The sequence below is a fragment of the Aptenodytes patagonicus genome, chromosome 5, assembly GCF_965638725.1.
Source record: "Aptenodytes patagonicus chromosome 5, bAptPat1.pri.cur, whole genome shotgun sequence".
In the NCBI taxonomy this organism is placed as follows: domain Eukaryota; kingdom Metazoa; phylum Chordata; class Aves; order Sphenisciformes; family Spheniscidae; genus Aptenodytes; species Aptenodytes patagonicus.
Genome location: NC_134953.1, coordinates 69,119,623 through 69,147,410, shown reverse-complemented (window position 1 = coordinate 69,147,410; position 27,788 = coordinate 69,119,623). Strand labels below are relative to the sequence as shown.

Genomic DNA, 27,788 nt, shown 5'->3' with positions numbered 1-27,788 from the left:
GCCTCAGAGGTGTCTTTGGTCTCGCCCCTCTCCCAGCACAACCTGTACCGCAGCCCTAGAAGAAGCAGGTGAGATTGCTCAGGGCTCTGCTCCCTGGGGATGGCTCTGTGCGGGGCTCTGGGAGCTACCAAGGGTTCTGGTGCGGGGAGTGGAGAGACAGGTCTGTGCCTGGAGTGTGTCCCTCTGGGAGATGCCTCCCAGGCAGCATAGCCTTGGCCCTGGGTCACCAGCCCAGGAGAGGTTTGGCTGTGCTGGGAGGGTTGTCCTGCTGGCCTGGGCTGTGACGAAAGCGCAGCACAGGGTAGGGATGAGTGGGTGGCACTTTAGGTTTAGGGTCAAGATGCTTGTGACATCCTGGGGACACCAGCTGGGCTGGGATGAAGTCAGTGTGGGTTGGCTGTGGACTGGAGCAGCAGGTGGTTCCTCTCGGACAGCACAGCACCAGGGAACATCTGATGGAGGGAACGGGGCTTGTGGCTTAGGGCAGGGAGCAGTCACTCTGCCCATGGGCTGGGCTGGATGCAGGTGTGAGTCTCCCAGTGCCTGGCCAGCAGTGGTGATGGTGGTGGTGGCTGCAATGGGCCCTTGGGCTGGTATCCTGGAGGCCAGAGGAGCTTGCTGGAGATGTGTTTGCATGCTGGCAGGAGGGATGCTGCAGCAGAGGGTAGGGCTGCCCTGAGCCCTCTGCTTCCACAGTCCCTGCAGCCACTTGTGAGCTGGCGGAGGGCCCACGTGGGTGCTGATGTGCTCCATGCACCCCAGCAGAGTCATGCACAGCAGCGGCGAACGCAGAGGGTCCTTCAGGTCTAGTGGCTGAAAGCATGTGAAATGCATCCTGAAGGCAAGTGAGTAGCGGCTCATGCACTTGAGAGGGCTGTGAGCTGGGCAGTTAAGATCTTGTGTCCCATGTGCTGTTGGTTTGGGAAGAGGGTGGACGGGTATTCTGCTGACCAGGTCTGGAGCGAGAGAGAGGAGATGGCTACAGAGGGATGGCACAGCTGCTGGTGAGATTGGGGTGCAAGGACAGCTCAGGCGGGAGTTTGTCAGCCCCTGTGTGATCCTGGGCTCCTAGTCCACACGTAGGGCTGAACCCTGAAGAAGCCTGTTTGCCTGTTGCAAAGGCAGTGCTGCAGGGCTGGCGTTTACCCTGCCACGGTGTGCTCTGCCCAGAGCATGGGCTCCTTCTGGGCGGCAGCTCTCCTGGGAATGCTGGGGTGGTAGGGGGCCAGCCTGGGGATGGGTTGGTGAACCTGCCCCCACGTGTCGGGCAGCTCTCAGAGGGCTGTGCTTGCCTTTCCAAAGCAGCCCTCCCTCCTGCCCTGACCCACTAGCATCTCCAGGGCAAGGCACAGGCTCTGCCTGCTGGCCATGAGTCTGTGTCAGAGCCAGAGTCTCTGCTTGGGGCTGGATTTGTGCTCTTATCCTGTAAGCCATTCCTACAAGAGCTGGCGCATCCCTCCCGGCTCCTCCAGCAGTGTCTCTGCTCCTTTTCCCACTCAGTTGGGTTTATCGGGCGGACGATTGCCCGAGGCTCAGCATCAGCAGCCCTGCTTGCTGTCAGGCACTGTGGATTTAGGACATGCAAGGATGAGAGGGGAGGAGCTGACAGCTTTGCCCCTTGTCTGCGTGTTGCAGGGCACAAGGCCAGCCCTCTTCCCGGACAGGCTGCAAACTCAGCCATGCTCTTCTGCTTCTCTGGCTTTTCCCGAGGGCTGAGCCTGCCTTCCTGCTGCTGTTGCTTTGCCAACTTGCCCTCCAGCTCCCTGTCCTGCTGCGCTTGCACCCACAGTGCTGTCAGTTTGGCTGCCTGGGTGCACTTTCGACTTGTCACGGGGTGTCTGGGCAGCACCCTGTTTCATCACTGTTAGGAGTTCATGGCAGAGGGTTGTGAAACCCCCTGTTCCCCTCTTCCCCCCCCGGCTTGGTCCTGTGCACCCAGGAGGGACGATCCCTGTGGAGCTGCCTGTCTCGCCTGGCCAGTACAGCCCTAGCCATAATGCTGTGCCTGGCCAGGATGCTCTGCGCCAAGCACTGTCCCTGGCATGCCTCCACTACAGGGATCACCAAGGCACAGCACAGAACCCCAACACTCTGTGCTGGTGCAGGGCGGAGGAGCTGGTGCTGCCCTGGGCACTCTGGCAAGGACCAGCCGTTTCCATCTGCGTAACGGAGACTGTAGCACAACTGCCATCGGCCCACTCCCGGGTTATTTTTAGGCCTGGCTGTGCTGATGAGGGAGAGATGACAGGCTCGCTCCGCATCCAGACCACGAGATGCCTCTCCCAGCTGCAGCCGCCTGGTGTGATGGGAGGAGCGTGGGCGTCCAGCAAGGCTGCTCAGGGCCGCAGTGTGCCAGGGGCTGGAGCCACAACCCTTCCCCAGGAAAGGCAGCACTGCCTGTGTGCTGTGGCTGTGGGCTTGCTGGGAGCAGCTACTGGTGGTGGATACCTCCATCCTTTTTCTGGACTCACACAGCTTCACTGCTCTTGAGAGAGCAGGTTAATGAATCCCCCAGATCTCACTGGCTCTTGAGCTCGAGAGTGTGCCCTGGCTTGTGAAGGAAAAGGAGGGGGGTATCTGAGCAGACGATGCTGTGGGACTGAAGCGTGGGCAGCGACATGCTTGCACGTGGTCACTTGCTGCTGCAGAAATGGGGAGCCCCTTCAGCTGAGGAGTTTTTCTTTTCTGCGGGGCCCGCGGCTCAGGAAAGCATTATGGAGGAAGGGATAAAAACTCCCCTTTTGGGCAGAGCCCTGGGTGGGGACGCAGCTGGCAGAGAGGAAAGAGTGGTCAGAGGTGAATCTGGGGCGAGATGCTGGAGGACGGGAGGTCCGTGGCAGGAGGCTGTCCCCCTTGGCCAGGCTTGTCTGCAGCTGGTCCCCCAGCACTGCTGGGGACGCCTGGCATGAAGCGGGTGCCTGATGCTCTGGGCACACGCAGTGACACATCACCGCTGGGCGGTGACATGCCAAGCCATGGCTGTGTCCTGGCTGCTGGCAGAGGGGGGAAGAGCCCAACGCTCCCAGCAGTGGATGTGCATGAGCTGGAAGAGCAGGTGAAGAAGGCTGTCCTGAGGCTGAGCCCCTCTGCACCCTCCCCACTGCCTTCTCCGGCACGCGGGAATCAGTCCTGGCTTCCTCTTTGCTGCTGGAGCTGTTTGGACAAGAGATCAGGAGGGGTGAACCCGAGGATGCATACAGATCAGGGCGAAACAGCAAGCACGACTATGCAGCAGCCCTTCTTCATGCCTGAGCCACAGATATCAAAAAATTAAATTAACAGTCGAGACCATCTAATCTTATTTGCAAGCTGCTGCGCAGTGGGGATGGCCACCCCTGCAGCCTTCAGTGACCATGCTGCAAAGAAATGTACTTAATTTCAAGCTTGAGTTTTTCCATCTTCAACTCCTCACCTTTGGACCCCGCACTTCCCTCTGCCAGGCTGACACGCTGCCTGTAGCTTTTGCTCCCCCCCACCCCGTCAGCAAGGAGACCTCATGGGGCAGTGGAGTAGCCCACATTCCTCACATCTTGCACAGCCTTATTTGCCACATTTCTGAGCCTTAGCTCCTTTTTTACGGTGGTGTTGCTGCTCCTCAGGATTTCTGTATCCGTTTTGAAGTTTGGAGAGCTGGACCAGACATCAAGTTGGCTTTGCCAAAGCTGTAGAGGCATGAGCAATGCCATGCGTCTGCTCGGAAATCCCCTCCGCTCGCCTCTGGCTCACTGCTCTCGGAGCCAAGGTGCCGCGATGCAGGCTCATAGCAGCAGTCGTGTGTGGGGACAGCTCTCTTTTTTGGCTTTTTTTTTTTTCCCTTAATTCTGGCCCCCTTAGCTTTCTGGGAGATCCTTCACCCTACGGTACAGCCTGTCTTCTCCATTCCCAAGAACCTTCCTTTGCAGCCTATTACTGTGCCATGGGTTTGTGATCATTTTATCAGGCCATTCAGCTCGTGCTGTAGCAGCAAGCAGCCTGTTCGGTATTTTATCAGCCACAAATGTAAGCCTTCATCTTGTCATCTAGACAATTTGATTTTAAAAACTATTAAATGGCACTGGACCAGGAAATGGTCACTGGGGGTCTAGGTATGTTCCCCGTTGTTGATGTCTCCCCATTAAGACTTGGCTCACTGACAGAACTCAAAACGTAGCTGTTAATGCACATAGTTGTTAATCTATTGTGAGCCTTATTAATTCTTTGTAATACATACTTTTAATTAAAATCCTACGTCATTGTTGATGGCAGTAGAGAAGGCAAAGTGTGCTCTACAGATGCTCCTGCTCTCACCAGCCAAACCTTTCCTTTTGCCCAGGGAGGAGTTTCCCTGCAAGGTCCGTGCTGTGTAACACAGCGCTCAGGATGTCCTTAGCTGTGCTTTCACCTCCCCAGCGGCAGTCTGTGTCTCTCTGCCATTTCTCTGCCCATTGCTTTGGCTCTTTGAATTACGCTGGCCTTCCGCCAGCCGAGTATTTGCTAAAAATTAACGTGTGTGTTTAGGAGAGCCCATGATTATGTCATCAAAATGTTGTTTGTGAAATACCTGGGCCTGTGGCATGAACGTGGCTGGTTTGGGGAATGCAGCCTCTCCTTGTGCCGCTGCTGTGCCAAATTCCCTCCCCTCTGCCACAGCACGTGAGATGGGGTCACTCCTGCCATTCCCATTTGAGAGGAGGCAGTGGCTGGACAGTACCTGCCTGCCTCTTTCAGCTATTTTTACAGCATGAAAGGGGACGGGGCAATGCCTGGCTGGAGGGCTCGGGATGAGCCCATCGGCGTTCATGGCCATCACAGCTCTAACCATCTCTGAAATCCAGGTTTATTCAGCAATCGTCTCAGAAACTCAAGGGCAGCAATCCGGTTGTGTGCTCCTGGCTCCAGAGAGGCAGCGCGGGCACAGCCAGAGCTGGGCTCCTTCCAGGTTCCCGCAGCACCGGCGTGAGGAAGCACACACTGTGATATCCGATGGTGGCACGTGGGCTGGGAAAGATTCCCCATTTCACTCCCAGGTCTCAGGTAGGCTTCACTGAGGGGGCTGCTGGGGAGAAAGAAAACCCTTCAAATGGCAAATATACAAAGACTATTTGAGCTGGTTTCTTTAAGGGGCAGAATTAAAGATGGAAACTCCACCCAGTTTATTATTTTTGAGAGGAAGTTTTCACAGTGTGCAGCTCAGTAACTAGGCAGTGCATCAGATTCCTCAGTGACTGCTGTCACTGAGAGCAGGTTGGGTAAAATGTTAAGAGGCATTGTGAAATACTTCCCTGACATCACACTCAAACCAGCCTGGATGCCAGCAGGCACCACTTGGTTCTGTGCTCTCCTCTATTTCACGGCACAGTAACCTACTGAGAGCCGGGACGTCTGCTCCTGGAGAGCTCGCTGGGGCTCAGCAAACCTTGCTCCTGCCTGCCAGGGTCAGCTCCCTAAGCCCCCGCAGATGTGGTACCCCTTTCCCCTGTGGTGGGGTCTGTGTCTGGCCCTGGACAGGTGATGTGCACCTGCAGCAGCATGCTGGGAAGAGGAGGTGCTGGCTGCCCGGGTAAAACAACCGCTGGCCGGAGGGAAATCCCCCTGGACTCTGCCTGCAGACGGCCTCTCGGCCCCCCGAGGACCTGCAGGCATGGCGCCCTGCGTTGTGCTCGCTGTGCGTGCAAACCCACCTTTGCAGACTGCTCTGGGACGCTGCTGGAAAGGCAGCCACGACATCCATGACCCCAGGACAGGAGGCGGGCGAGGGAGGTGTGTGGGAGTGGAGGTGTCCTCCGCCACCCAACTCCATGCATCAGGGTCCTGGATGTGCAGATGAGACATGCGCTGGCCAGCCCAGGTGGCTCTAACCTGCCAGTGGCAGGTCTGGAAAAGATTTGGGACAATCCTGCCTGAATGCTTAGTCTGATGCTATGGCAGAAAGGACCAACGCAGACCCTTGAGACAGAGAATAGGAAAAGGCAGGTTTAATCCCTGTGCCAAAGCATTAGGGAGGCTCATGGGATTCTGCATCTTGAAAAGGACTCGGGAAAATCAGAGAGGCTGTGTAGAATGGTTTGAGGGTGGGAGGAAAAGCCTGGCAGTAAGAGAATTAAGCGACTCAGTATATTTAGCTTATCAGAAAGATGGATGAGAGGGGGTTTGCTTGCAGCATATGTGTAGTGTCACAAAGAGAAAATGCCAGGCTCTGAAAGGCTCTTTAATCAAGCGGAAGGCAGAAGAAAATGGTATGTCTGCAAGCTGAAGCCAGACGCAGGGATGTGGGATGCTCTTCTGAACGTGAGGGTGAGGGACTCCTGAAACAGACCCAGAGAGGTGGGGGTCTCCAATGCTTGTCTTCAAATCAAGCCTACCTCCTTTCTTGGAAAATATGTGTGAACCAAACAGTGTATTGGAATTAATGCAAGGAGATGAACTGCTGAGTGGCGTGCTGGCCGGCTGCTCACACTGGCACAGCCGCGTGTCAGGCAGGACCATTGGATCATTTCATCTGAGGAAGACCCTGGGAAACCTGGTCCCGTCAGGCAGAGCGCTCGGGGAGCCGTTCAGGCAGGCTCTGGGTGTTTACCTGTGCCCATAGTGGTAAGTGTGGCTCTTTGCTGTTGAAAACATCTGGAGGGTGGCAGAATTTTTCAGCCAAGTTCAGCTTGTTTTAGCTTGTTTTGTGTGGGCCTGCTGCTGATGCTGTTTGATATTTCTGTTCTTAGAGTAGCCACAGCACCAGAAATGTAAAATGCTCTCCACAGACTGATTGCACTCAGAGCCTGTGTCTAAGAATAATGTGTAATGAGTGTGTGAGATGAAACAAGTTTGACCAGAGAGATAAAGACAAAATACGAGTGTGTTACAGCCCAGATTGCATTCCCTGAGCCTGTTCATCAGCAGAGGTAATCTCTATCTAGCCATTACTGGAAAGAGATCTTTGCTGTGGTATTTAGTGGTATTTAATTAATAATAATATATCGCATTAATTAGTATCATGTCTGATTTGATGACATGTAATTTGGGGAAAAGGATTACAGTGTGAGTATTAGAATGAGAATTTTTATAGGGCAGAGAGTCAAAATGAGATTAGCAGTCCCGCTATGGAGCGAGCCCGGAGGCTGACGTGTGTGTGTTTGGCAACTGATGCAAATAGTTACAGCATAACTTTATTTACTGATGGGAAAAGAACCTGTAGCTGTTATTTACCTTTATGTGTCACCCCGTATAATGTGCGGCTCAGCCACCATGAAAGAAAAAAGGAAGCAGGCGTCACTTCAGTGGGAACGCCCTGTGGCGCTCAGCACCACGCATGACGTGTGTTTGCAGAGCAATTTTGGCATGCCCCAGGCGGGCTCCTTCCAGAGGAAGGGAAGGAGGAAGCTTTGCTGATGATCACCCTGACGTGCCCAAGCCCTGCCAGGCATGTGAGCGGCTGAACCAGCGCCTCGCCCCTTGTACAGCTTTGACCCAGGCATGCTATATGTGCCGAGGGCACTGGTTTATGTCTAGTCCAACGTGAGCGCCCCAAGCAGCGTGCAGGGTTGATGCAGGGACATGGGGTATAGGACCCCTCACTGCCTGCTTCAGGCAGTGGCCGGTCCCGACTGTCCTGTGTTACCTGCTAACGCCGCCACTAGCCATGCCCTCTGCCAGAGCCTTTTTTTTTCCCCAGCTTGTGGCCAGCGTTGCTGCAGGAAATGCTCTGCAGACACGTGCGCAGCGGGTCAACCGCAAGTGGGTTTTGCTGAGCAGGATGGGCTGCAGCTCTTGCCCTTTCATTTGGTCAGTTTGGCTTTGAAAAGCTCCAGAGCATTCTGGAAAGCGGCACAGCAATATGATAGGATTTAATCAGACTTAATTATTCCCCTGCTGTCGATCTCCTAGCAACATCCAGCTTGACATCTGCCTGCAAATGAAACGTGTAAGCTAAGTAGGAACATGTTCAGACTAAAGCCCTGCTACTCGAACCAAATCACTCCACTAATCATTACCTTAATTCATCTCGTGGCCGTTTTAGACAGCTGTGGGGAGCTGGTACCTGATTTCCATAGATGCATGGCACTTGCCTCCCGATTTTTTTTCCGGGCTGGCAAGAAGTGTGACTTCATCCTGGGCCCTTTCCAGTGTGCTGACACCTGATAACGGGGGATAGAGTTTCCCGAGTGACAAACGCGGGCTCAGGAGCAAGCCCCAGCCTTGTCGCTATCTGGCTTCGTGCTGTAGGTCCCTGCTTATCTCATCATCAAAATCAGATCACCCGCTGTGCCTGTAGACCGCAGGGTTTAAACTCTGAGCATGCAAGCGGTAGAGTCGGGGCGGTTTAGGTCAGGTTTGAGGACGGTCAGAGCAGATGTGGCACGGTGGCAGCAGGCGTTGCAGGCAGCTCTGTGTTGCTGGGGCATGAGGGGTTGAGGCAGGGAGAAGAGACCCAGCTTATGCAGCCAGAGGGATGAAGAGGAGAAGAGAGGACCAGGCATAAAGCAAGTGTTTGTAAAGCAAAGCCAGGCTCCGGCCAGATGCAACGCAGCGCAGGAGTTGGTGAGGTTATTGGAGGAAATGAGCCCAGCAGCTGAGCCGGGGCTGGCAGAGGAGGCTGCCGAGTCCAGCCCCAGCTGCTGGCTCACCGTGAAGCCAGAGGGAAGGGAGCTGCCTTGGCTGGGTGAGAGCAACCAGTGTCCTGAGTGGGTCAGCCCTGGGGAACTGGGGGTCGGTGTGGGCAGCGGGGGGGGGAGACCTGCAGATGGATGGGGCTGCATGGATGCAGTTGTGGCCCCTCTCCATGCACCTCCTCGGTGGGGTATCGGTGCCAGTGATACCTGGGTGTTGGCATGAGTCTGTTCAGCTCCTGCACTGTGTCTAGAAGTTGTAATTGGAATCAAAAAATCCCAACTGGATGCAGCTCAGCACATCTCCCTCGTGTCTCTGTGGAGGAGCATGGTGGATCTGTGAGCCTGGCTGTGTGGGTGCCACACTTGCAGCCAGCTTGCACTGACTTCACTCATGCTGAACACAAAGTGGAGTTTCTGACTGTGAAAGTGGGGCTGCATGAGCCCCTGCCAGCTCTCCCTGCGACCTGTGTGGGCTCTGCCTCTCACCGAACACCGGGGAGCGGGCTTGGGCGCTCAGCCAGCCCTGCGCCATCCGAGATAGTGTCTGCCGCGGCACCTGAGCTTTCCTGTGGTGAGAGCCGCCACCACGCTGGACACGCTCCTACTTAGTTTCACTTAAGCTCACGTGGCTTTTTGTTTTCCTTATATTATCAGTGATTCATGGAGGGTGGAAACAGGAAATCACCGGGCTTCTTTACTGTTCTGAAGATGCAGGTTTATTCCTTACGGTCTCTTTCCTTTCAGATGACTTCCCCCCCCCCCCCCCCCGCCTAATAATTTCCCTAACTATTTATCTTTCTCTCCCTGTGCTGCCTTATACTTGTGTTTCTTGCTTGCCCTGTGCGTAACGAGCATTAGGGATACCCAGCGAGGTTGTGGCGCCAGTGGCAAGGAGGGTGATGCCGTGGGAAGGGTGAGGTGCAGGCTGGCCCTGTCGCTGCAGTGCTCACGAGGCAGCCATGCAGTGAGAAGGTGGAGACCGTAACGGGAACTGCGTGGGAGCGGTGCCGGCTGTGTGGCACTGGCTGTGCGGCACCGGCTGTGTGGTGTGAGCCGCGCTGTGCTGTGGGAGGGCAGCTGATGCGGTCCGTGCAGCCCAGCGCGGTCCCTGCAGCCTGGCGTTGTCCAGTGGTGGAGGCTGTGCAACACTGGGAAGCCCAGGGAGGTGGCTCAGTGCCGTGCAGTGGCTGGGCTGGACCTTATCGGGTATGCAGTGGTGTGAGGATCTGGAGAAGTTGGAGGATAGTGTGAAGGCAGTGACCGGGTGCTAAACAGGACTGCAGCACGGCTAGGTGCAGTGACTGGAAGCAAGACAGGGTTGGGCTGCTCTGCGCAGTGGCTGTAGGTTAGGCTGGGCAGAGCAGTGCAGTGGTTAGAGGCTGTTCTGAGCAGCGTTTGAAGGTTGGGCAGTGCAGCAATTGAAGGGAGATGCAGTGACTAGAGGCTAGGCAATGCGGAGTTGGGATGCAGCAGCTGGATCGGAGGGAGTGACCGCAAGATTTGGAGGTGTCTCAGCCGGAGGAAAGTCCAGTGTCGCGCAGTGCAGAGCAGTGCCTGGAGCAATGAGATGACACGGAGCTTGACGGGCGGCGCAGTGCCTGAAGGGGTCCTGCAGTGCCGTGCCTGGAGGCAGGAATGGCGTAGCGGAGTGCTTTGGAGGTGCCGCTGAGCGACTGGGAAGCGGTGTGGCGATCTGAAGGAGGAGCAATGCCGGGCGGTGACTGGGGAAGCGTGGAGCCGTGCTGTGCAGCCCCTGGAAGTGGGGGCGCAGGGCAGTGATGGAAGAGGGCAGTGTGGTGCAGTGATGGAAGGGGGGATCAGAGTGGTGCAGTGACAGGTGAGGGGGTGCAGCGGCGGGAGCAGCGCCGTGCAGTGATTGGGATGGGGGGGGGGGGGGACGCGGGCGGGCGAGGGGGGTCCGCGCATGCGCGCCGCCGCCCTGCCGCAGCGCCCCTCCGGCGGCGACCCCCTGCCGCCCGCCCGCCATTGGCCTGCCGCCCGCGATAGGCTGCGGGCGCGGCCCCCCGCGCCGCCCCATTGGCCGGCGGCGGCCGCTATGCGGGCGGGTTGGCGGCGCGGCGACCCGCCCCGGCGCCCCATTGGCGGCCGCTGTGCCCCTCAGCGCCGCGGCGGCGGTGGCCGGTCCCGCTGCGCCGCGCCCGGCATGGCGGCGCCCGCAGCCCCGTGCCCGGGGGCCGCAGCCGGTGGCCGAGCGCCCAGAGCCGGCGGCGGCCGGGTGAGGAGGGGCGGAGGGGGAGGGGGAATCGGGCAGGACCGACCCCGCCCCAGCGGCTGCTGCCGTTTCGGCGAGCGGGGCCCGGCGGGGCGCGGAGAGGGGAGCGGGGAGCGGAACCCGGCAAGGCGGGGGCAGGCGGCGGGGTGCCTGGCCCGCGCCCTGCCGTCAGCCCGGCGGTGCCGCCGCCCGTTCAAATTCAGATTCCAGCCGGCCGTTGGCAGCTGTCAGCCGGCGGCGAGCTGCAGTCCTCCTCGGGCCGGGTGGGCCCCGCTCCCCCGGCGCCGTCCGGGGACGCTGCTTCAGGGCAGCGCGCCTCCTCACCGCGGCGTGCCCGGGGCTCCCGCCGGGCTCCAGCGGGGACCTGCGCTGCTCCCGGCCGGCTGGCGGGCTCCCGCGGGCCCCGCTGTCCGTGGGACGCCCCCAGGGAGCCCCTGGGCGCTGTGGGTTTGCTTTCTGGCGCGTCTGGGCTTTCCCGTGTTCGGGAGGACCGCGGTGCTCGCCAGGCCTCCTCGGCTGTGGCGGTTCTGGGAGTGATTATCTGAAGTGGGCTGGGGCATAAGTGCAAGCAAGGAGTTGGGCTGCTGACCTTTCGTAGCGTTGCGGTGCCCTCCTGCCTCTCCGGAACGGCATTTACCCTTGTGACAAAGCAAAGGCAGCTACTTAGGGTGGTAGTTCTTATTTCACTCATGTGGTTTGGGTAACTGGTGTGTTTTACCTTGTGGAGAGCACGGTTTGGGGTCTGTGTGTTATTGTGGGTATGGCATTGCGTGTTTTGGAAGGATGACTGTTGGAGAAGGTGGCTCCAACCTCAACCTGTTTTTCTTTCTCAGGTCATGTAGAAGAGCAGATTTAATGTGAAGATGGGACTGTTGGTGTTTATGCGTAACCTGCTGCTAGCTCTTTGCCTCTTTCTGGTACTGGGATTTCTGTACTATTCTGCTTGGAAGTTGCACCTTCTCAGATGGGAGGATTCAAGTAAGTATGACCACCGTGTAACTGTTTCTGGGCTCCCTAAAATGTCTGTTAAATAGTTGCAATAGTACTGAGGTGGTTCTGATTTAGTAGTATTAGGGGGATGTGATTAAGCCCAATCAAATGCTGGAGCTTTTAGTATACTTAAGGGGTTGAATTTGTGATTACCTAATGCTCTTTATGGCTTTACTTTTATTACTGGGTACAAAAGCAGGTTCACACTAGTATGAGAGACTTCAGGTCTTAGAATATTCTGTGTTTATGATGCCTAATTGTCAAAATACAGAGTTTGTATGCTGAGGCTTTTGTTCCCTGGATCTTTCCGTATATTTTAAAATATGTAAGACAAGGGGTTTTTTTCCTCTCTGGTTGATTTTGATTTCTTTCTATAATCATATATGCTGGTTATCTCATCATCTTACTTTGTCCTTCAGAAATCCTCATCTTCCATTTATCTTCCATGTTATTATCTGCCAACTATCTGTCATCTAAAATGATGTCTCTCAACCTTTTTAAGTTGAAAGAGACATCTGACCTCATTGAATACAATCTGAGGATTGTACTGTGTGGTAATGCCATAGGAGGTTTTAGTTGCAGTGAGATACAAATTAGGCTGAGGTTTGTTTGCCCAGTTACTGCTCTTATTTTTGCTTCTGTTGATTGCTTTCTTGCTTGCATGTGAGAATTGTTTATTGAAAATATAAAAACAAGAAAACAATTCCCTCTTCTCCCCCTCCCGCCCAAAACACAAGCCAGCCTTCTTTGCAGCTGTTCCACGGGCTGTTTCAGATGTCTTACAGCCGACCGTTGCTCCCTGGATCAGCAGCTGAGAAACACTGATCCAGAAGGATTCTTTTTCTGTCTGACCAAAGCCATCGGTCAAATTCCATCTTTGCTGTACTGCGTTTCTGTGCATGCCACTGGAGGTTTCTACTGCAATGCTTATTAAACTTAATATTTTTCTATCTCTACATGCTCCGTATCTGTTGTTACACACTCTAAGAAGTTTTGCGTGATGACAAATGATGACTTGGATATAATATTTGCACTGATGCAGTGATTTTGACAGGAAGACTGCTAAGGTATCTTGTACTAGAACAGGTATTGGAAGACTGAATTTGTAAAAGGAGATGCACAGTGTCTTTCTGAGCAGGGATTGTTTCTTCAGGTTTGTGCCTCAGAGAGGGAGTCAAAAATCTTGATTGTGACCTGAAAACTAGCACTTTTGTCAATGAGGTATAGAAAATCCTTCCTGCATGAAAATAAGTACAGAATGTAGTTAAAAGAATAGTTTTGCCGTATCTGCTACTACATGATGATCTGTTACGAAACTATACCACCTGCCATCCTTTACTTCCTCCATACCACCAGCAATTGTGTTGGGACTTTCCAAGGCCTGCAAAGAAACCCTTCAGGCCACAACTTGTATGTGAACTTTGTTAAATGTGGAAGAGAAGCTTTGTGTTTATGTGCCATATACGAAGGTGCTGGGTGGGTTCTAAATTTCTTCAGGTTTTACCTCTTTGGATTTTGTGCCTTAGTTTTGTGTGCTACTTGTTATCTTATGCCATGTCAGTCCCTGGGGAGTTTTGTGGTAACTGTGCCTTGCGATGCAGTGTTACAAATCTGTATGCAAACATTGTGGATTTCTATAAATGGAACACTTTCACCTGGAAAGATGACTTTAAGTTGCAACCTAGTTAGAGTAATTTCTGTTGAGAGTACTGGCTGCTTTTGGGTACCCAGGACGTTCTGATTAGGAGCACTGTGAGGTGATGTCACAGACTTTTTGTTAGGTCTGTGTCTCCTTTTTTCTAATCGTGTGTAAAATGTGTTCTTCGTTTATTCTTGGAAGTTGCAGTGCTTGCGTTAAGCTTCTTCAACATGTACAAAGCAATGATGCTAGTTTGAAGATTTAGCTTACTGATCTTAATCAGTTGTCACAATTGATGTAGGCTGTACCATTGTTCCTTTTCTTCTAGACACTTTTATGGATTGTGTCTTAAACACCAGATGAAGCTCCTTGAAATATTAGTGTAAACAGCAGTCTAGTGTAAAAGGGCAAAATTTTATGTGATTACTTTTGAAAACAGTTAAGGTGGTACCAGTTTTCAGTTGATCTTCAGAGTTTTGTATGTATCAAAAAATGTTTTATTTATCATGTAATTTTACACAGGAGGAACTTATGCAGATTTAAAATGCAAATTTAAAAGCCCACATTGGGAAACTTGATATGAAGAGTTAATGTTAAGCTTCTATAAATAAGCTTGTGGAAGTTAACAAATGACAGAATTAAAGTTGCTCATTTAACCATGATTAGGCTTCCTTGAGCATGTGTAATATGATACAGTGTATAATGGTGCAATTATACTTTCTATTTTCTGAAGGGGAGCCTTGCTTAGTTCATTGCACAAGACAGGTGGTGCTTGATAGCTGTTTGTGGTTTTATTTCCTGAATTACAATTCAGTGTGTGACCTTGTAAATTTCCTTAAGATTGATACGATAATGCTGATGTCCCCAAAGGCAAAACTAAGTTAGATGTGTTAGTTTTGGGGTGCCTGATAATCTAAGATTATTGATTTTATGTGTAAGTTAATCTTCTTATTAAATTATTTTCTCTTTTCTTGTGACCAGTGTCTTTATTCTGTGTAATAAGTAATTCTGTGTAATAAGTAATTCTGTGTAACAAGTCTTATGAGGAGCGGCTGAGGGAACTGGGGTTGTTTAGCCTGGAGAAAAGGAGGCTGAGGGGAGACCTCATCGCTCTCTACAACTACCTGAAAGGAGGTTGTAGCGAGGTGGGTGTCGGTCTCTTCTCCCAAGTAACAAGCAATAGGACGAGAGGAAATGGCCTCAAGTTGCGGCAGGGGAGGTTTAGATTGGATGTAAGGAAAAATTTCTTTACTGAAAGAGTGGTTAAACATTGGAACAGGCTGCCCAGGGAAGTGGTGGAGTCCCCATCCCTGGAGGTATTTAAAAGACGTGTAGATGAGGCACTTAGGGACATGGTTTAGTGGGCATGGTGGTGTTGGGTTGACGGTTGGACTCGATGATCTTAGAGGTCTTTTCCAACCTCAATGATTCTATGATTCAATGATTCTATAATAGTGACTCCCTAGCTTCAGTAGTCACATTCATCTTTTCTCTGTTCTGTTCTTTGTGGTAGAGGAGGCATGAAACTAAGCTGATCCTGACATCCGACACCCTTGCAATCTCTTCAGAGACTGGTTTTAGTAAACTTGACACCTGTATTTAATATCAGACACAAACAAATTTGCCATAGAGTATGGTGAAAAGTGTTTGATCTGCTTACTTCCTGCTTGTGTGGTTTGTTCACTTCATGTTTTAGAAAATGCCTGTGTACGTCGTTGTTACGGATGAATTTGAATGCTAACTCTGTAAGGAATCTAGTCATGCTGAGACTTCAATGTTTGTGTATTTAGCTGCTAAAGTAAATGAATAGTCAAAGTAATGTGTTTATTTGTACTTCTGACATCTCCAAGAAAGGAGGCTAAACTTCTGAATAGACTGAAAGATGCACGTCAATGTTTCTCTTACCATCTCCATTTAACTTTAAATCTGTCCTCCTTGAGTGATGCCTTAGTGAGTTCTGAGAGATTGTTCTCCTTACCGTGTGACTCTACAGCTTGCCAAAATACAAAGGAGAATAGGAAAGAATTAATTTTCTAAGGCTTATCTTTCCTGTGACAAGAATAGATTGAATTTGGCTAATGTGAACTAATTAAGGTTGAATTACGTTCAACTGCTTCTTCCATTCAAGACAAACCTCCAGTGACTGCTACCCTCCTCTCATCCTTTTAGTGAATATCATGGCTGGCTACTCTTCCCCTAGCCTTGTTTCATGTCGGTGGCAATATATTGTTAGTGCTCAGAGCAGTAGCAAAGTGCAAAAAAAGTGGGGTGTGAAACTGTGTGAATGCAGGAGGGCCTTTGAGTTCTGGTGATCGTTGGGAGTATATGAGCAGTGTTTAGGACAGAGGTAACCTTTCCTTTTTCTGCTTTCTTTCCTGATTTCTGTAATGCAGCTTCAGTCTCTGACAATAGTGGCAAGAGATGTACGCCGTCCTTGCACATTCTTCGCAGACGGGCAATAATGACAGATGCCGCAGCCCTCTGATTAAGAGTGTTGAGTTGCATGGAGGTGTGCTAAGCACGTAGAACTGATAATGTGATGTGGGAGACAAAAAAGGAAATAAGTTTGGTATCAAGTTTAGCTGTCCTGTACATTCTAGAAGGACCTTGCAGCAGCAGATAATCATAACTCTGTTCATTGTGTTTCTGGACGCTGAGTTGTCAGGGAATTCTTACATAGTAATGGTAGTGATAGGAGCAGGTTTTGAAGGTCTGAGACGTGCACTGCAGCCTCTTTCCTAACAACTCCCTGTCCTATCCCTTCCACCTTCCCTGATGCATTTGGCTCAGAGGAGGAAGGAAGATGTTATCTGTACGAGTGTGAAGAAGACGGCACAGGGAAACGTGCCCCATTATCTTTGAAAAGTATGATGGGAGAAGGAGTCTTGCTGACGGTGCCTCTTAGATTTGCTTTATCGGCTCGGAGGCATGCATTTTTACCCATAACTGAAGGACAGAATATAGTCATGTTACAATTTAATACTGATGTTTGTTACTTAACCTGGTATGTGTATAGCTGATTTTGCAACTTAAAAATGAATGTGTTGTAAGGAAGGAATGATTCCATTAAAAAATGTCCTGGCTATGGAAATATCGGACTCATTCCCCAAGGCAGTGCTTCCCCCCCCCCCCCCCCCTCAAAGTATTGAAATATACTTGGGACAAGGACAGTGTGATGCCATTTTCCTGTTCTCTATTGTATTTCTATCTACATTAGCATTGAATTAATTTAAAGAAATATAGACTCTACTCTAGGTACTTTTGCCAAGACCTAAGTTAATACAATTTGTAGCTATAGATTTTGCGCTTGTCAGTTTGAATGTGGCTTTTGAAACATCTCCAGGTATCTTCTGTTAATGTCTTCATAAAGAAATCAAGTCACTACTCTCTCATCTGTTGCTCCGTGTTATTTTCAACTCTAATTCTGGAAAGGCAGCCAAAGAGATAAAGCTCTGGGAAGAGATTTTCTGAAGGTATTTCAGGATCCTTATCCTTTTTATTCTTTTTATTTTTTTTAATGTCTGTTTCCATGGAAACTGAGGAGACATAAACAGGCAAAACTGACTCACTTCTGGTTGCAGGTTTTTAGCCTGCCTGCATTTCCATGGAAACCAGTCTTGCAGCAAAAAAGGCTAAATTAATCAAAAGCAATCAAACCTTTATCTTTAATATAAATACTGATTTCTCTCTTTCAAAGTTAAATGGTATTTTTGTCAATTCTTGTATTAGGGACTAAAAATGAACTGAAGAAATGGATCTTTTAACAAGGGTTTGGAACGTGCATGCTCTTTGTCATGTGGCTAAAGCCTCATGGTATGTGTGATGGTATGTAGTGTGGGTACAACTGTTGTATCTTGAGTTACTGGGAGTGTCGTTTGTTCTACGTTAAGGGAGTGGATCTTGCATACACTGACATCTGACTACTTTCCATTCTGTTGTTTAATGAAAAACAAATGAAAAAAACATTCAGTCGGTGTGTGAGCACCTAGGCAACGGAGACAAACTTGTCCCCTTTGTGGAGAGAGGCATGTAATAGTTTCGTGTTCAGACCCTCATCTCTGGGAGTTACTGTCCTACTTGCCTTTGCCAGAAGAAGGAAATGCAGGAGTGCTCCTATAAAACATAACATCTCTGGGCCAGCTCAACTTGGCATTGGGAGCATAAATCTCTGATGAAAGTGGTTTGAGCTAAGCTGGCTGAATTTATGGTTAGGTGGGTGAGGGAGTGTATCCTTTTTTACTGTAGAATTACAAGGCACTCATACCCCTGTTGTGAGGGGTGGCAAGCAAATGGTGATGGTAACCATTTAAGTTGCTCTGTGTCTGTCTATGGCCTTAGCCTTGGGGGGGGGGGGGGGGGGGAGGTGTTCTTTACGGTAGACTTTATTGCTGTTGCTGCTGCTCTCTGGGCTGAAAAGCCTGAGAGACTTTAACCTTGTGTGCGTTAGCTTCTTTAAAAAACTGTTTTGGACAGTATTACGCAGCAGTATAAGTTTCCTGAAACCGTTGCTTTTTTGCTTTGCAGGAAGAGACTGGGAATGGCATTGAGATTGATTATTGTGAATTCACTAATATTTGAGTTACTAATAACTTCAAGGTTTGTTTCATCTACTCAGCTGTTCTGTAGTCTGTGTTAGTGCTGTACTTATTGCACCAAAATTGAGAACAAATGTTTAGAAAGTTCTCATAACGTGGATCCAGCTACAGATTCAAGGACTCTCTTTGCTACTTTTCAGATGCTTCAGGGATTTGAGGATCACAATGATACTTTTTGAAATAACTTCCAAATAGGAAGTAATGTTATTGAGGCAGCAATGAATATTAGAAACAAAGATGCAAAAATAGGAGTTAAAACAACAGTTGTCTGTTAAAGTAGCTTAACTTTTCTAAGAATTCTCCTTTTGGGCTGAACTGTTCCACTTGTGTTCAGCTTGAAACTGAAAACTTTAGTGTACTAACTATGGTGGATGATTCTCTTATCTGTGCAGAGCACAGAAAAATGGATTTAGTGCACAGAAATTGTTACTGCTGTTCAAGTTACTTTGTGCTCTGGGTTAACCTGCCAGAATAAGGAGCATGGCTAAATTTAAACTCCTGCAACTCAGGACATTCAGTTGTGGTAGTATCTTCCACAGCTGTAACTGTGCCAGCCACTTTTCCCTTGGCTGGAGACAGATGTGTACGTTCCTGATTCCTCTTGCTCTGGCTTTTTGATGCAACCACACAGAACTACCTGCCCTTTCCACCAGAGGCAGCTGCCTGCCTGCCACCAGGACAGAAGAGACAGTCTAGTCAGCGAATATGAATCAGAACTTTTAAGGTCTATAAAAGAGTTAAAAACGAAATTAAAAAAAAAAAAATCACGAGTGCCTCTCTGTCTTTTAGAAGGCAGTGCTTCACAAGGTAGGCCAAAGAAATAGGGGAATGAAATGCTTCATCTTTTTCTGACCTGTTACTGCGTATTTAGTGAAATACCCAACATTACTTTACAACCTTGCTGTTCTAGGGACCCTGCTGTCTCTCCAGGAATTTCTAGTGCTGCTGTAATGTTAACAGTGCAGGACAAAACTCTGCTGGAGCAATGAGAAATGATGCGTGACAGAGCTGTTGAGGGGAGGGAGCAAGCATAATGTTGCTTCGTCCTTGGGATTTCTCCAGAGGAAGAAAACTCCCCGAACACTCTTCAGGCTTTAGGAACCTATAGAGGCAGGTTTGGTGAAGGGCATTAAGAGCATAGCACCCTAAGCACTTTGTGGATCGAGGAGTGGCTGTAATGCTGTATTTGTACTCATCTTTATTCTGTCTTCATTTTAGCTTTTTCAGCCCTGGGTTACTGTTTTAGTTCTGAGCTAATATTGACTTTTTAGCAAGATAGAAAAGCAAAGTGCAAGAATATTTCTCCATCCCCCTACACACAGCTGGGCCTTAGTTTTGCATCCTAAAATAGTAAGGTGCTCTTGCTTCTCTTGACAACAGCAGTCTTGTTGCTGTTTGAGTCCCTGTTCAAGCCTTTATATTCCCCCTCTCTCCATTTGTGTGGCTAGCTGATAGGTGCAGTTGAGGAACTTGCCCGGTTTAAAACAGAGCATGGTTTTATTTGTTTCGCTCAGTTGACCTTAACCTGACTTAGTGTTTCACTTGCTTCACTTGCTTGACTCTTGTGCATTTTCTCCCTGGCCCCACCAAGTTTGGGAAGGGTATGTTCCTGCGACTTTTGATAGGCGGACTGGGATAGTGTTCGTAAGGGGCAGCATTCAGTGTCTTACATGCAGCCGATGCTGCGTCCTCCGATACAGTTTTTCAGAGGTCAAAGTCAGCAGCTTTCCGTATTCTGGAAGGTACAATGCAGTGAAAGCACTTTACCTCTCTTAGCAATTGCTCTGCAGCTGAGTGCTTTCAGGGGTGAAAGGACTTACTCATCTCAGCTGACTGTGAACCCCTTAGCAATGAGTTCAGCTGGAAACAATACCTCCCTGTGAGGACTGTCTCATCTGCGTTAGTGAGTGGTTCTTTGCCTTCCCTCCATCTTGTCACTGTACATCCCCGTGGTGCACAAAGTGTGCACCTCTGACCAGTAGCCATTGCAGCAATGGCTATTGTGCCTTAAGATACTACCAGCCTTAATGGCAGCTCCACCCTATCACTCATTTGATAGAATAGATCACGCAGACTTTCTCCATCGGCTTTAATACAGGCAGGCTGGCTTTGGGCACCTTTTGTGCCCATTTCAGTTCTGCTTCACGTCAGTTCTGCTGACGTTGTTGGGGCAATAACTTCTGGCACAAAGGAGTTAATAGGTGATTTGTCTCGAGTTGGACAGCTGTTGCTGCTGTGATCTTCTGACCGTGGCCTTAGTACTGATTCTGACCATGTCTATCACACTTAGGGATGTTTTGCAGAGGAAATTTTTCCTAGTTTGTTATCTTCTGCCAACCTTTTTGGTGCTCTTGTCACTATAACATCTCATTTTTTCTCATTACAGTCTGGCTTTACATCACAGTGTCAGGCTGAGGCAAGAAAACAGCCAAGCCTGGGTATGACTTGCAAGGACAAGTACAATTGGGTCACGAGGTGTAGCTCCGTATGAATTATGTATCTCTTCTGCACTTCAGGAGAAATGTAATTGTGCACCCAGGCATCAAGCAAAAAGTAATTTGTACTGTGTATGCATATGCTGAATTGATGTTTGAACCCGAGATAGCTGATTTCAAGTGGTTACTCCTTCATGGCACCACATGATTATATTGCTCTTTCTTGAGGAAGTAATAGCGTGTGAGGATAGTGCCAAAATTCTAGTCAGGTACAGAAACTACAGAATGTTTCTTAACCAGTTCTTGGTATTTTGAATAACCAAATGCCTAGACAATCCAAGATATATATATCTCCGAGGGTCAGAATTTAGCATTTCTTGCTCTGTTCCAAAAAAGAAAAATCAGAATCTGTTAAAATTAGCTAATTCCATTTTTAAGAGCTTATAAACGTATATGTTGCTTGTCTTTTAACTTTTTTCAGATGATGCTAGGATCTCCCCTACTTTAACTCAGTCCCTGTTACAGCATGTCATTTTTTTCGCAGCTGTGGATTTCAGTGTTAGGGACACTGATTAAATGTGAGGTTCATCTGAGCTGCAACAGTGCAGTAAGTATGCCTCTTAATAGCTCCTGGAACAAAAAAAGTTAACACAGTGTAACTACAGAAAAGTTTAACCCGTGTCTTTTCTAGCTACAGTGAGTGTGCATGTTCTGTTTGTTCAAAACATTATGCACAGATGCATGTATGCTTTAAAAGAAGTAGTGAAAATGGGATGGCACAGAAATCAATAGAAGTTGAGTTTTCCCAACAGGTAAGTAGCTGATGGCTTCCTACATATGAAGGCTTACTCTAAAGAAATGTTGACAAAGTTAATACTTTATAAGTGCAATTGCATCTTTTTATCTTTGTCAGAAATTAGTCAATCTCAGAATGGCTTTAATAATATGTAAGTATTGCTTTTCAGCTGTGATTGTGTCTAGAGACCCTAATAAAAAAAAATGTGCTGAGACACATTTCTTGGGATGAAGGGTCATAACTTAAATAGACTTGACTCAGGAAGGCAGAGGAAGCTGAGGCACAGGAAAGTGAAATTATTCTGTGTCACACAGCAGCTCAAGGGCAGAGCTGTGAATAGAATAAAGGTCTCAAGGTTCTCGATCTAGCGTCCAGCTGGCCAAATGAGGCTTGCTCTCCTGTAGTTAAGCATTCTACATCTGTGTAGTTCAGGAGAGCAGTAATATGCTGAAGTTGCTTGCTTGGGGCAGAGATCGTCTGCTGATATTTGTAAAAACACAACAGTCTTTCAAAGTACTGTATTGATAATAACAAAACTGGTGATGGTGTGCATGGGCAGTGCTGGTGGCTTGATGTAGGTACTGTAATTAGGGTATGATGTGGCTAGTGTAAGTTGCTGCTAGAAGCTGCCTAAGATGCAACTGTGGAAGTGCCTTAAGAATTAAGCGTACAACCTGAACAGTTGTGGATGCTGGTTTGGGGTTTTTCAACGTTCAGATTCACCACATCAAAGGCACCGTACTGCATGCTTGCCAGCTGCATTAATACTGCAACTGCCTTTTTCTTTTTGAAGGTAGTATATTTTTTTATAATGGAAAAGTTTAATTTTGCTCTCCATACTCAAACACAGAACTCTCTTTTCTGCTATTTAAACTTTAAAAAAAAAAATTATGCTCAGGTGCAGACTAAGCTTCTAGAATTTCTGCTCAAAGGATGAAAAACTCAGCTTTTGAAAAGAGGGGAATAATGGAACAGTTCAGGCAGTTTTAACCGTAGCAATCACTAATGCTCTAGGTATAATTAGAAATCTAATTACTGTGAATTTAGTTGCTAAGACTTTTCTGCCTTTTGAGACTTGCCCCGCACAATTCTATCAGTTTCCAAATAGAGCATAGGTGGTTCTCCATCATACTGCTAGGAAATTAGTAATGCTGCTTTTTTCTGTATAGCACTGTTGCTGTAACCTCTGTTTAGAAGTGCTTTATCTGAACATTGGAAAGGCTTTTATTATTTTTAAATATGATTCATTATAACATTTATTTCTATATATTTGAGTTCAGAGCTTTTGTGTTTGGGTCCAGTACTTCATTAGAAGCAGACGCCCGAGTTAATACAATGTAAAGACTGCAAACTGAATTCTAGTGAAAAAATGTGTTAATTCTGATTGAACTTTCTAAATTGGCTTCATATTTAAGGATGCTTCAGATGTAGTTTGAATATTTCTAAACTTCTGAAATACAAGTTTGCACATTGAAAAATAGGCCTTAGTTGCATTACAAAAATACGAAAGCTTCAGTACTGTATAATAATGTATTACTTCTGCTTGCTGCATATTTTGTTTCCCACAAAGTTAGTTTTAGAATTACAGCATATTGTATTATTTGAGAAATAATTTGTGCTTCTGTGAATAGAGACCGTGCCGTTTTATGAAGGGACTGCCTTTAGGTTGGTGTTTCCTGACCTTTGAATGCTTTAAGTTTCTTGATGTAGTTACTAAAACTTTTCTTTTTTTAAGAAGAATTAAAAACAGCTCATAAACTAGGGCTAAGTACTCTTTATCATGTACTCTCCTATGCAAATTACACTTCCTGCTTCAAAGGATAGATGGATGAAGGACTAGAGAAATCTGCTGTTGTCTAGTGATTTGCTGCTTTTCTGATACAGCCTTGATGCAGATGCAGAATTTCTTCTTGTGATTAACTGTAAGTATGGCTTCAGAAAATGGCAATTGAGAAGCGAGAGGAATGATCAGGTGAAGAACAAAAAACTTGGTATTGGGAAGTTCACTCATTTCTAGCAAACTTTGTAGCATAAAAAAGAACTAAGATAAGAAATTTTTCTGCAGACTTCAATGTAATTTCAGGAAGTGAGGGCTGCTTTGATTTTATTTAAGACTTAACAGTGTAGCCAGAAGGTTTAAAAAATCCCTCTTGGTTGTTGTGTATTAATTGCTGGTTTTGACATAATGCTATGCTAGTATAAGTATACTTTGCTCAGCAGTCATGTGTTTGTGCTTTTGCAGGGATGGAATTACCCCATAAGTAGCTTTCCTTATCCTTGTCCCTGTTCACGGTGTTAACTAATCTTGTGATGGTTTCTTTCTTCAAGGACCTGTTTATAAAAATCTTTGAGATAGCTGTATGATTAATTTTGAATTTTTCCATTGTTTGCCTGGAAGAGCTCGACAAAACCTGTAGGACAATTTACTCCGCAGCCCGCTTTGCTGCTTGTGTTGTAGACCAGCTGGATTTGAAGAGTTGTTCACGCTTGTGTGAAAGTGTTTAGTAGACGTGTGATATTTACTGTCAAATCTCTTCTCCCTGAGAGGTCTATATAATGTACCTGGAACTGTCTGCTACGGTATCCCTATTACCTCTTCCTGCGTGAGCAGTTTTTTTTTTTCTTTCTTGTTTTGTGCTTGCCTGTTTCTATAAGCAACGATTTTTTTTTTTTTAGAAGGCACACTGTGTCTCATGCTTGAAGTGAAAGTTGCATGGGATATTGTGATTTTTTTTTTTTTTTTTTTTTTTTTTCCTGAGGAATTAAGTTTTTTGCTTGGTTCTCTGATCTAATTTTTTTTGGTTAAATGCTTTAAGCTTTGTAAAGACTAAATAACATGATAGGGTAGGTAATGTGAAATGAATTCTGGACTTGCTGTACTGGAAAAATTTCTGCTGAGCCCATGGCTAAGCAGCTTCTGCTCCTCTGGCTTGCATTCAGATATGCTGGAAAACTTGTTTGTATAGCGAATTGGACCAGGAAACTGATATAGTATGAAAATAGAGGCCTTCTCGTCCCTCTCCCTCCAGCTTTTTAGGAAGTGTTATTTTTAATCCATACCAGGCAGGCTGACATGCTTAAACCAGTATTTTTGTTAAAATATTCTTGCAGCCACGCAGGTGAAGGGTCAAGCTTGAAAGGCTGTGGCTTGTTGAAGCGTGTGGTTATTGCAGGTACCACGTGAGGGCAGCAGATGTCTTCTGCTTCACCCCCCCACCAGCACTCCCGTGCCACGTCAAAACCTATTGCAAGTTGAATAAATATTATTTTTAAAAAAACAACCCACAAACGAAACCCCCAAACAAACCAGAAAGCACAGTATTCTTCTTTCCTTTGCAGTTACAAAGTGGCAGCTGCCATTCCCTGGGTGAACTTCAGTAAATACTACATTAAAAAAACCAAGTCATTTGGTTTTAGAGTAACTTAATTTGGAGGAACCTTGCTATTCATATCCAGTCCACTACTGTTGCCAATAGCTATTTTCATAATCTGATCAAGTCCTATCTTGTGACAAGTTTCTGGTTTTGCCTCCTGACACTCCTATTCAGGAGGTCTTTTAGTGCCTTATCCTAATAGCGGGAATTTTTTTTTTTTTTAAATTCGGTTGAAATTATGCGTATGCCCAAAGAATCTGAGGAGAGTGGGAGACATTACACAGGGATGTAAGGTTTTGAGTACCATGCTTGTGTTATTGCAGAGGGAAGAACATCTAGACAAATCTAAAATTCTTAGGAAACCAGGCTTCATTACTTCAATTATTTACAGAACAGCTCATTTTATTTAAAGGACTTTTGCTAGTTGAGGAGAAAGAAGAAAAGTTTTAACTATGTAATCTTATCTCATGGGTTGGTGCTGTGGTGAAAATCTGGATGCTTCTAATTCTGAGATCCTTCTTGCAGACGTTGAAGCAGAGAAGGAGAATAAAGGATGAAAGACACATTTGATAATTTGAACTGCTTTTCATCAGGTAGAATTTATATGAGAACTGAAGACCAAAAAATGCTGAAGTCCTCTGCCAAGTGATGATGACATGTTTATAATTTTTAAAACAACTACTGCTGTTAATTTCACGTACTTTAAAGAGAGAAGCAAAATAAAATTTTGGGGAGACAAGTTTGTGTTAAGAAGCACATCTGTTGTATCTCTCTTTAATGTTTCATGGCAAAATCTGTATGGGTAAGTTCTGCCCCTCTGTCACGGGTAACAGTCTCATGTAAGAACAGCTGTGTCTGGTCAGACCAGAGGTCCACATAGCGTGGTGTCTTAGAAAACTGTCAGTGGGATTAGCATTTACTGTTGTTTCTCCCATCCCACTTTCCTATCTTCCTGCAATGTGTGATCTTTGATTTCCTGAGATAGATGTGTTGTCTTTTCATGTAATAGTGCCTGCTAAGATTTTCTGACATAAACTTGTCTGACTACTTTTCAAACCTATATATAAGCTTCTCGTACCATCTTCCCATGGTATTGAGCTTCCCAAACTAATGGTGTTGTGTGAAAAAGCACCCCTAAAGCATAGTTAAAACATAAATGAGTTAAGAAGATGGGGAAATAATTCAGTTTTTCTAGAAACATTTGGTAAAATTGCCCTAAATGAATGGCAAAGTTTTCTGTTTGTTTGGTTTTTTTAAAAAGTGATTAAGAAGATAGTGTTGTGAATGTTTAACTCTGAGGAGAAATTACGATGAGAGTCTAAGAATTTATCTGGGTTCAGAAAAGAATTTAGTATCTGTATAGAGGTTGGAAAAAATAAGAATGTCTGACTAACCAAGATTTTAGAAAGCCAGATTTGGAAGGAAAATGAATCTTACTTCAAGGTATTAAACTTCTTTATGTGAACTTACTAAGAAAAAAAAAATATTCTGATTGAAGGTTTCTTTTAAGGATGCCTCAGACATGATTAAATAGAGGCGTATTCCTTTCCTGTGAATTTTTGCCCTAATCTTGTAGCGGATGCTCTCGACAGAGGGATTCCTGTGTATTGACATCTGATGATTTTGGGTTCCAGATCTACCCTTTTAGGAAACCTATTCCAAATTGCTGCGCTTTTCCAAATGTTTTCTATGTTGTAAGCACCTGAAAGATTAAGTGCATGTATTACATTATTTCTTTGAAAACAACTAATCTTTGTACTTGTTAGGTTCACATGTGGTAACTATTGATACGAGATCAACTTGAAGATGAAAGTAGATTTATTCTAGCAAAGCAGGGTTAAATTTGGAATTAGGCTTGGGAAATATTCAGAATTAGTCTGTGGTTGATGCTGGTCTCTTTGTTACTTTCTTATATCATTGTTTTGAAACTCAGAAAAGCTTAATAATACTGTCTTCTGGCTCAGGTTGTTTCTGAGAAGTAAATTAAGGCTTATTTGGAGTGACCAATCAATCAATCAATCCCTTCCTGATTTGCTTTTGTAGCAAATTAAGAAAGCAGTGTTTTTCTGGAGCAGAATCTCTGTCTCTTTATTCTGTCATTTAAAACAGAATCCTTTTCTCTTCTCTCTCACCTGAGTTTATATTCATATATTTTTTTCTGGGCCCATTTAGCCATTATCGTTGCAGGCTTAGTAGTAAAAAGAGCTTTTACTAAATGTAGCTGCAGTATACTCTCACATTTGTATGCACACACGTGTACCATGTGAAAAGTGGGAAAAAACAGTTTTCATCTTGTATTATGTGTCCAAATACAGAAATCTAGAGAAAATACACCTACATTTATTAGTCTTAATGTGCCCCTTACTGTCCAATTCTTTCTAGTTTAAAATACCTTTCAAAAAAATTCAGTGTTTTTAAGAACAGAGCAAGACTTTGCAAAATTATAGGATAACACAGTTGGAAGGAACGTAAGGAGGTCTCTAGTCCAACCTCCTGGTCAAAATAACATCAGTTATTAGGTGAGACCAGCTCTTTATCAGTCAGGTTTTGAAAACCTCCAAGAATGGAGACTGCACAACCTCTCTGTACAACCTTTTCCAATGCTTCACTGTCTTCATGGTGAACAGACTTTTCTCTCTCTTGTTTCAATTTATGCCTGCTGCCCCTCATCGTCCCACCATGTGACACTTCAGGAACCAGGCACTGTTTTCTTGGTAATCTTCCTGCAGGTGCTGGAGAGCTGCTGCCCTTTTGTCTCCCCAAAGCTTTGTCTTCTGCCGGCTAAACAAGCCTCGTTCCCTCAGTCTCTCCTCATAGGTCTTGTGTTAGTGCCCTGGTATTTGATCATCTGCACAATCCCTTGTTTGTCTGTAGCCCTCCGTAGAGACCAGGCATGATGCATTAAGACAGAGGGCTCATTGTCATTTGGAGGGGTTTGTGTTTTTGTTGGTTCCTCCCCGCCCCGAACTTCTTACTGTTTCATGTCAGTTAAATTGTTCCATATACTTTCTGGTATTTCACCTTCTGTTTCAAACATCTCTTTATTGTGCATTTGTTGCACTGGAGGTGCATGGTGCCTGTATTGGAGCTTGCTGAAGAAATGCCAGATCAATGAAGGGGCACTTACATTCAATATCATACATT

At 47.0% G+C, this 27,788-nt stretch overlaps 1 protein-coding gene across 7 annotated transcripts in view; it reads left to right on the top strand.

Moving 5' to 3' along the window:
- Window positions 1-4,979: 4,979 nt before the first annotated feature.
- The window catches only part of ST3GAL3 (ST3 beta-galactoside alpha-2,3-sialyltransferase 3), a 194,364-nt gene continuing 171,555 nt past the window's right edge, over window positions 4,980-27,788 (top strand). For 4 of the 7 annotated variants that reach the window (XM_076340378.1, XM_076340376.1, XM_076340377.1 and 1 more), the window contains exons 1-2: window positions 10,757-10,818; window positions 11,649-11,793. In XM_076340378.1, coding sequence (XP_076196493.1) covers window positions 11,679-11,793 — 115 coding nt within the window. In that variant the 5' untranslated portion in view covers window positions 10,757-10,818; window positions 11,649-11,678. Of the gene's footprint in view, window positions 5,014-6,137; window positions 6,571-9,773; window positions 9,789-10,756; window positions 10,819-11,648; window positions 11,794-27,788 lie in introns of those variants that run through there. The other 3 variants (XM_076340374.1, XM_076340373.1, XM_076340375.1) reach the window with 3 other exon arrangements.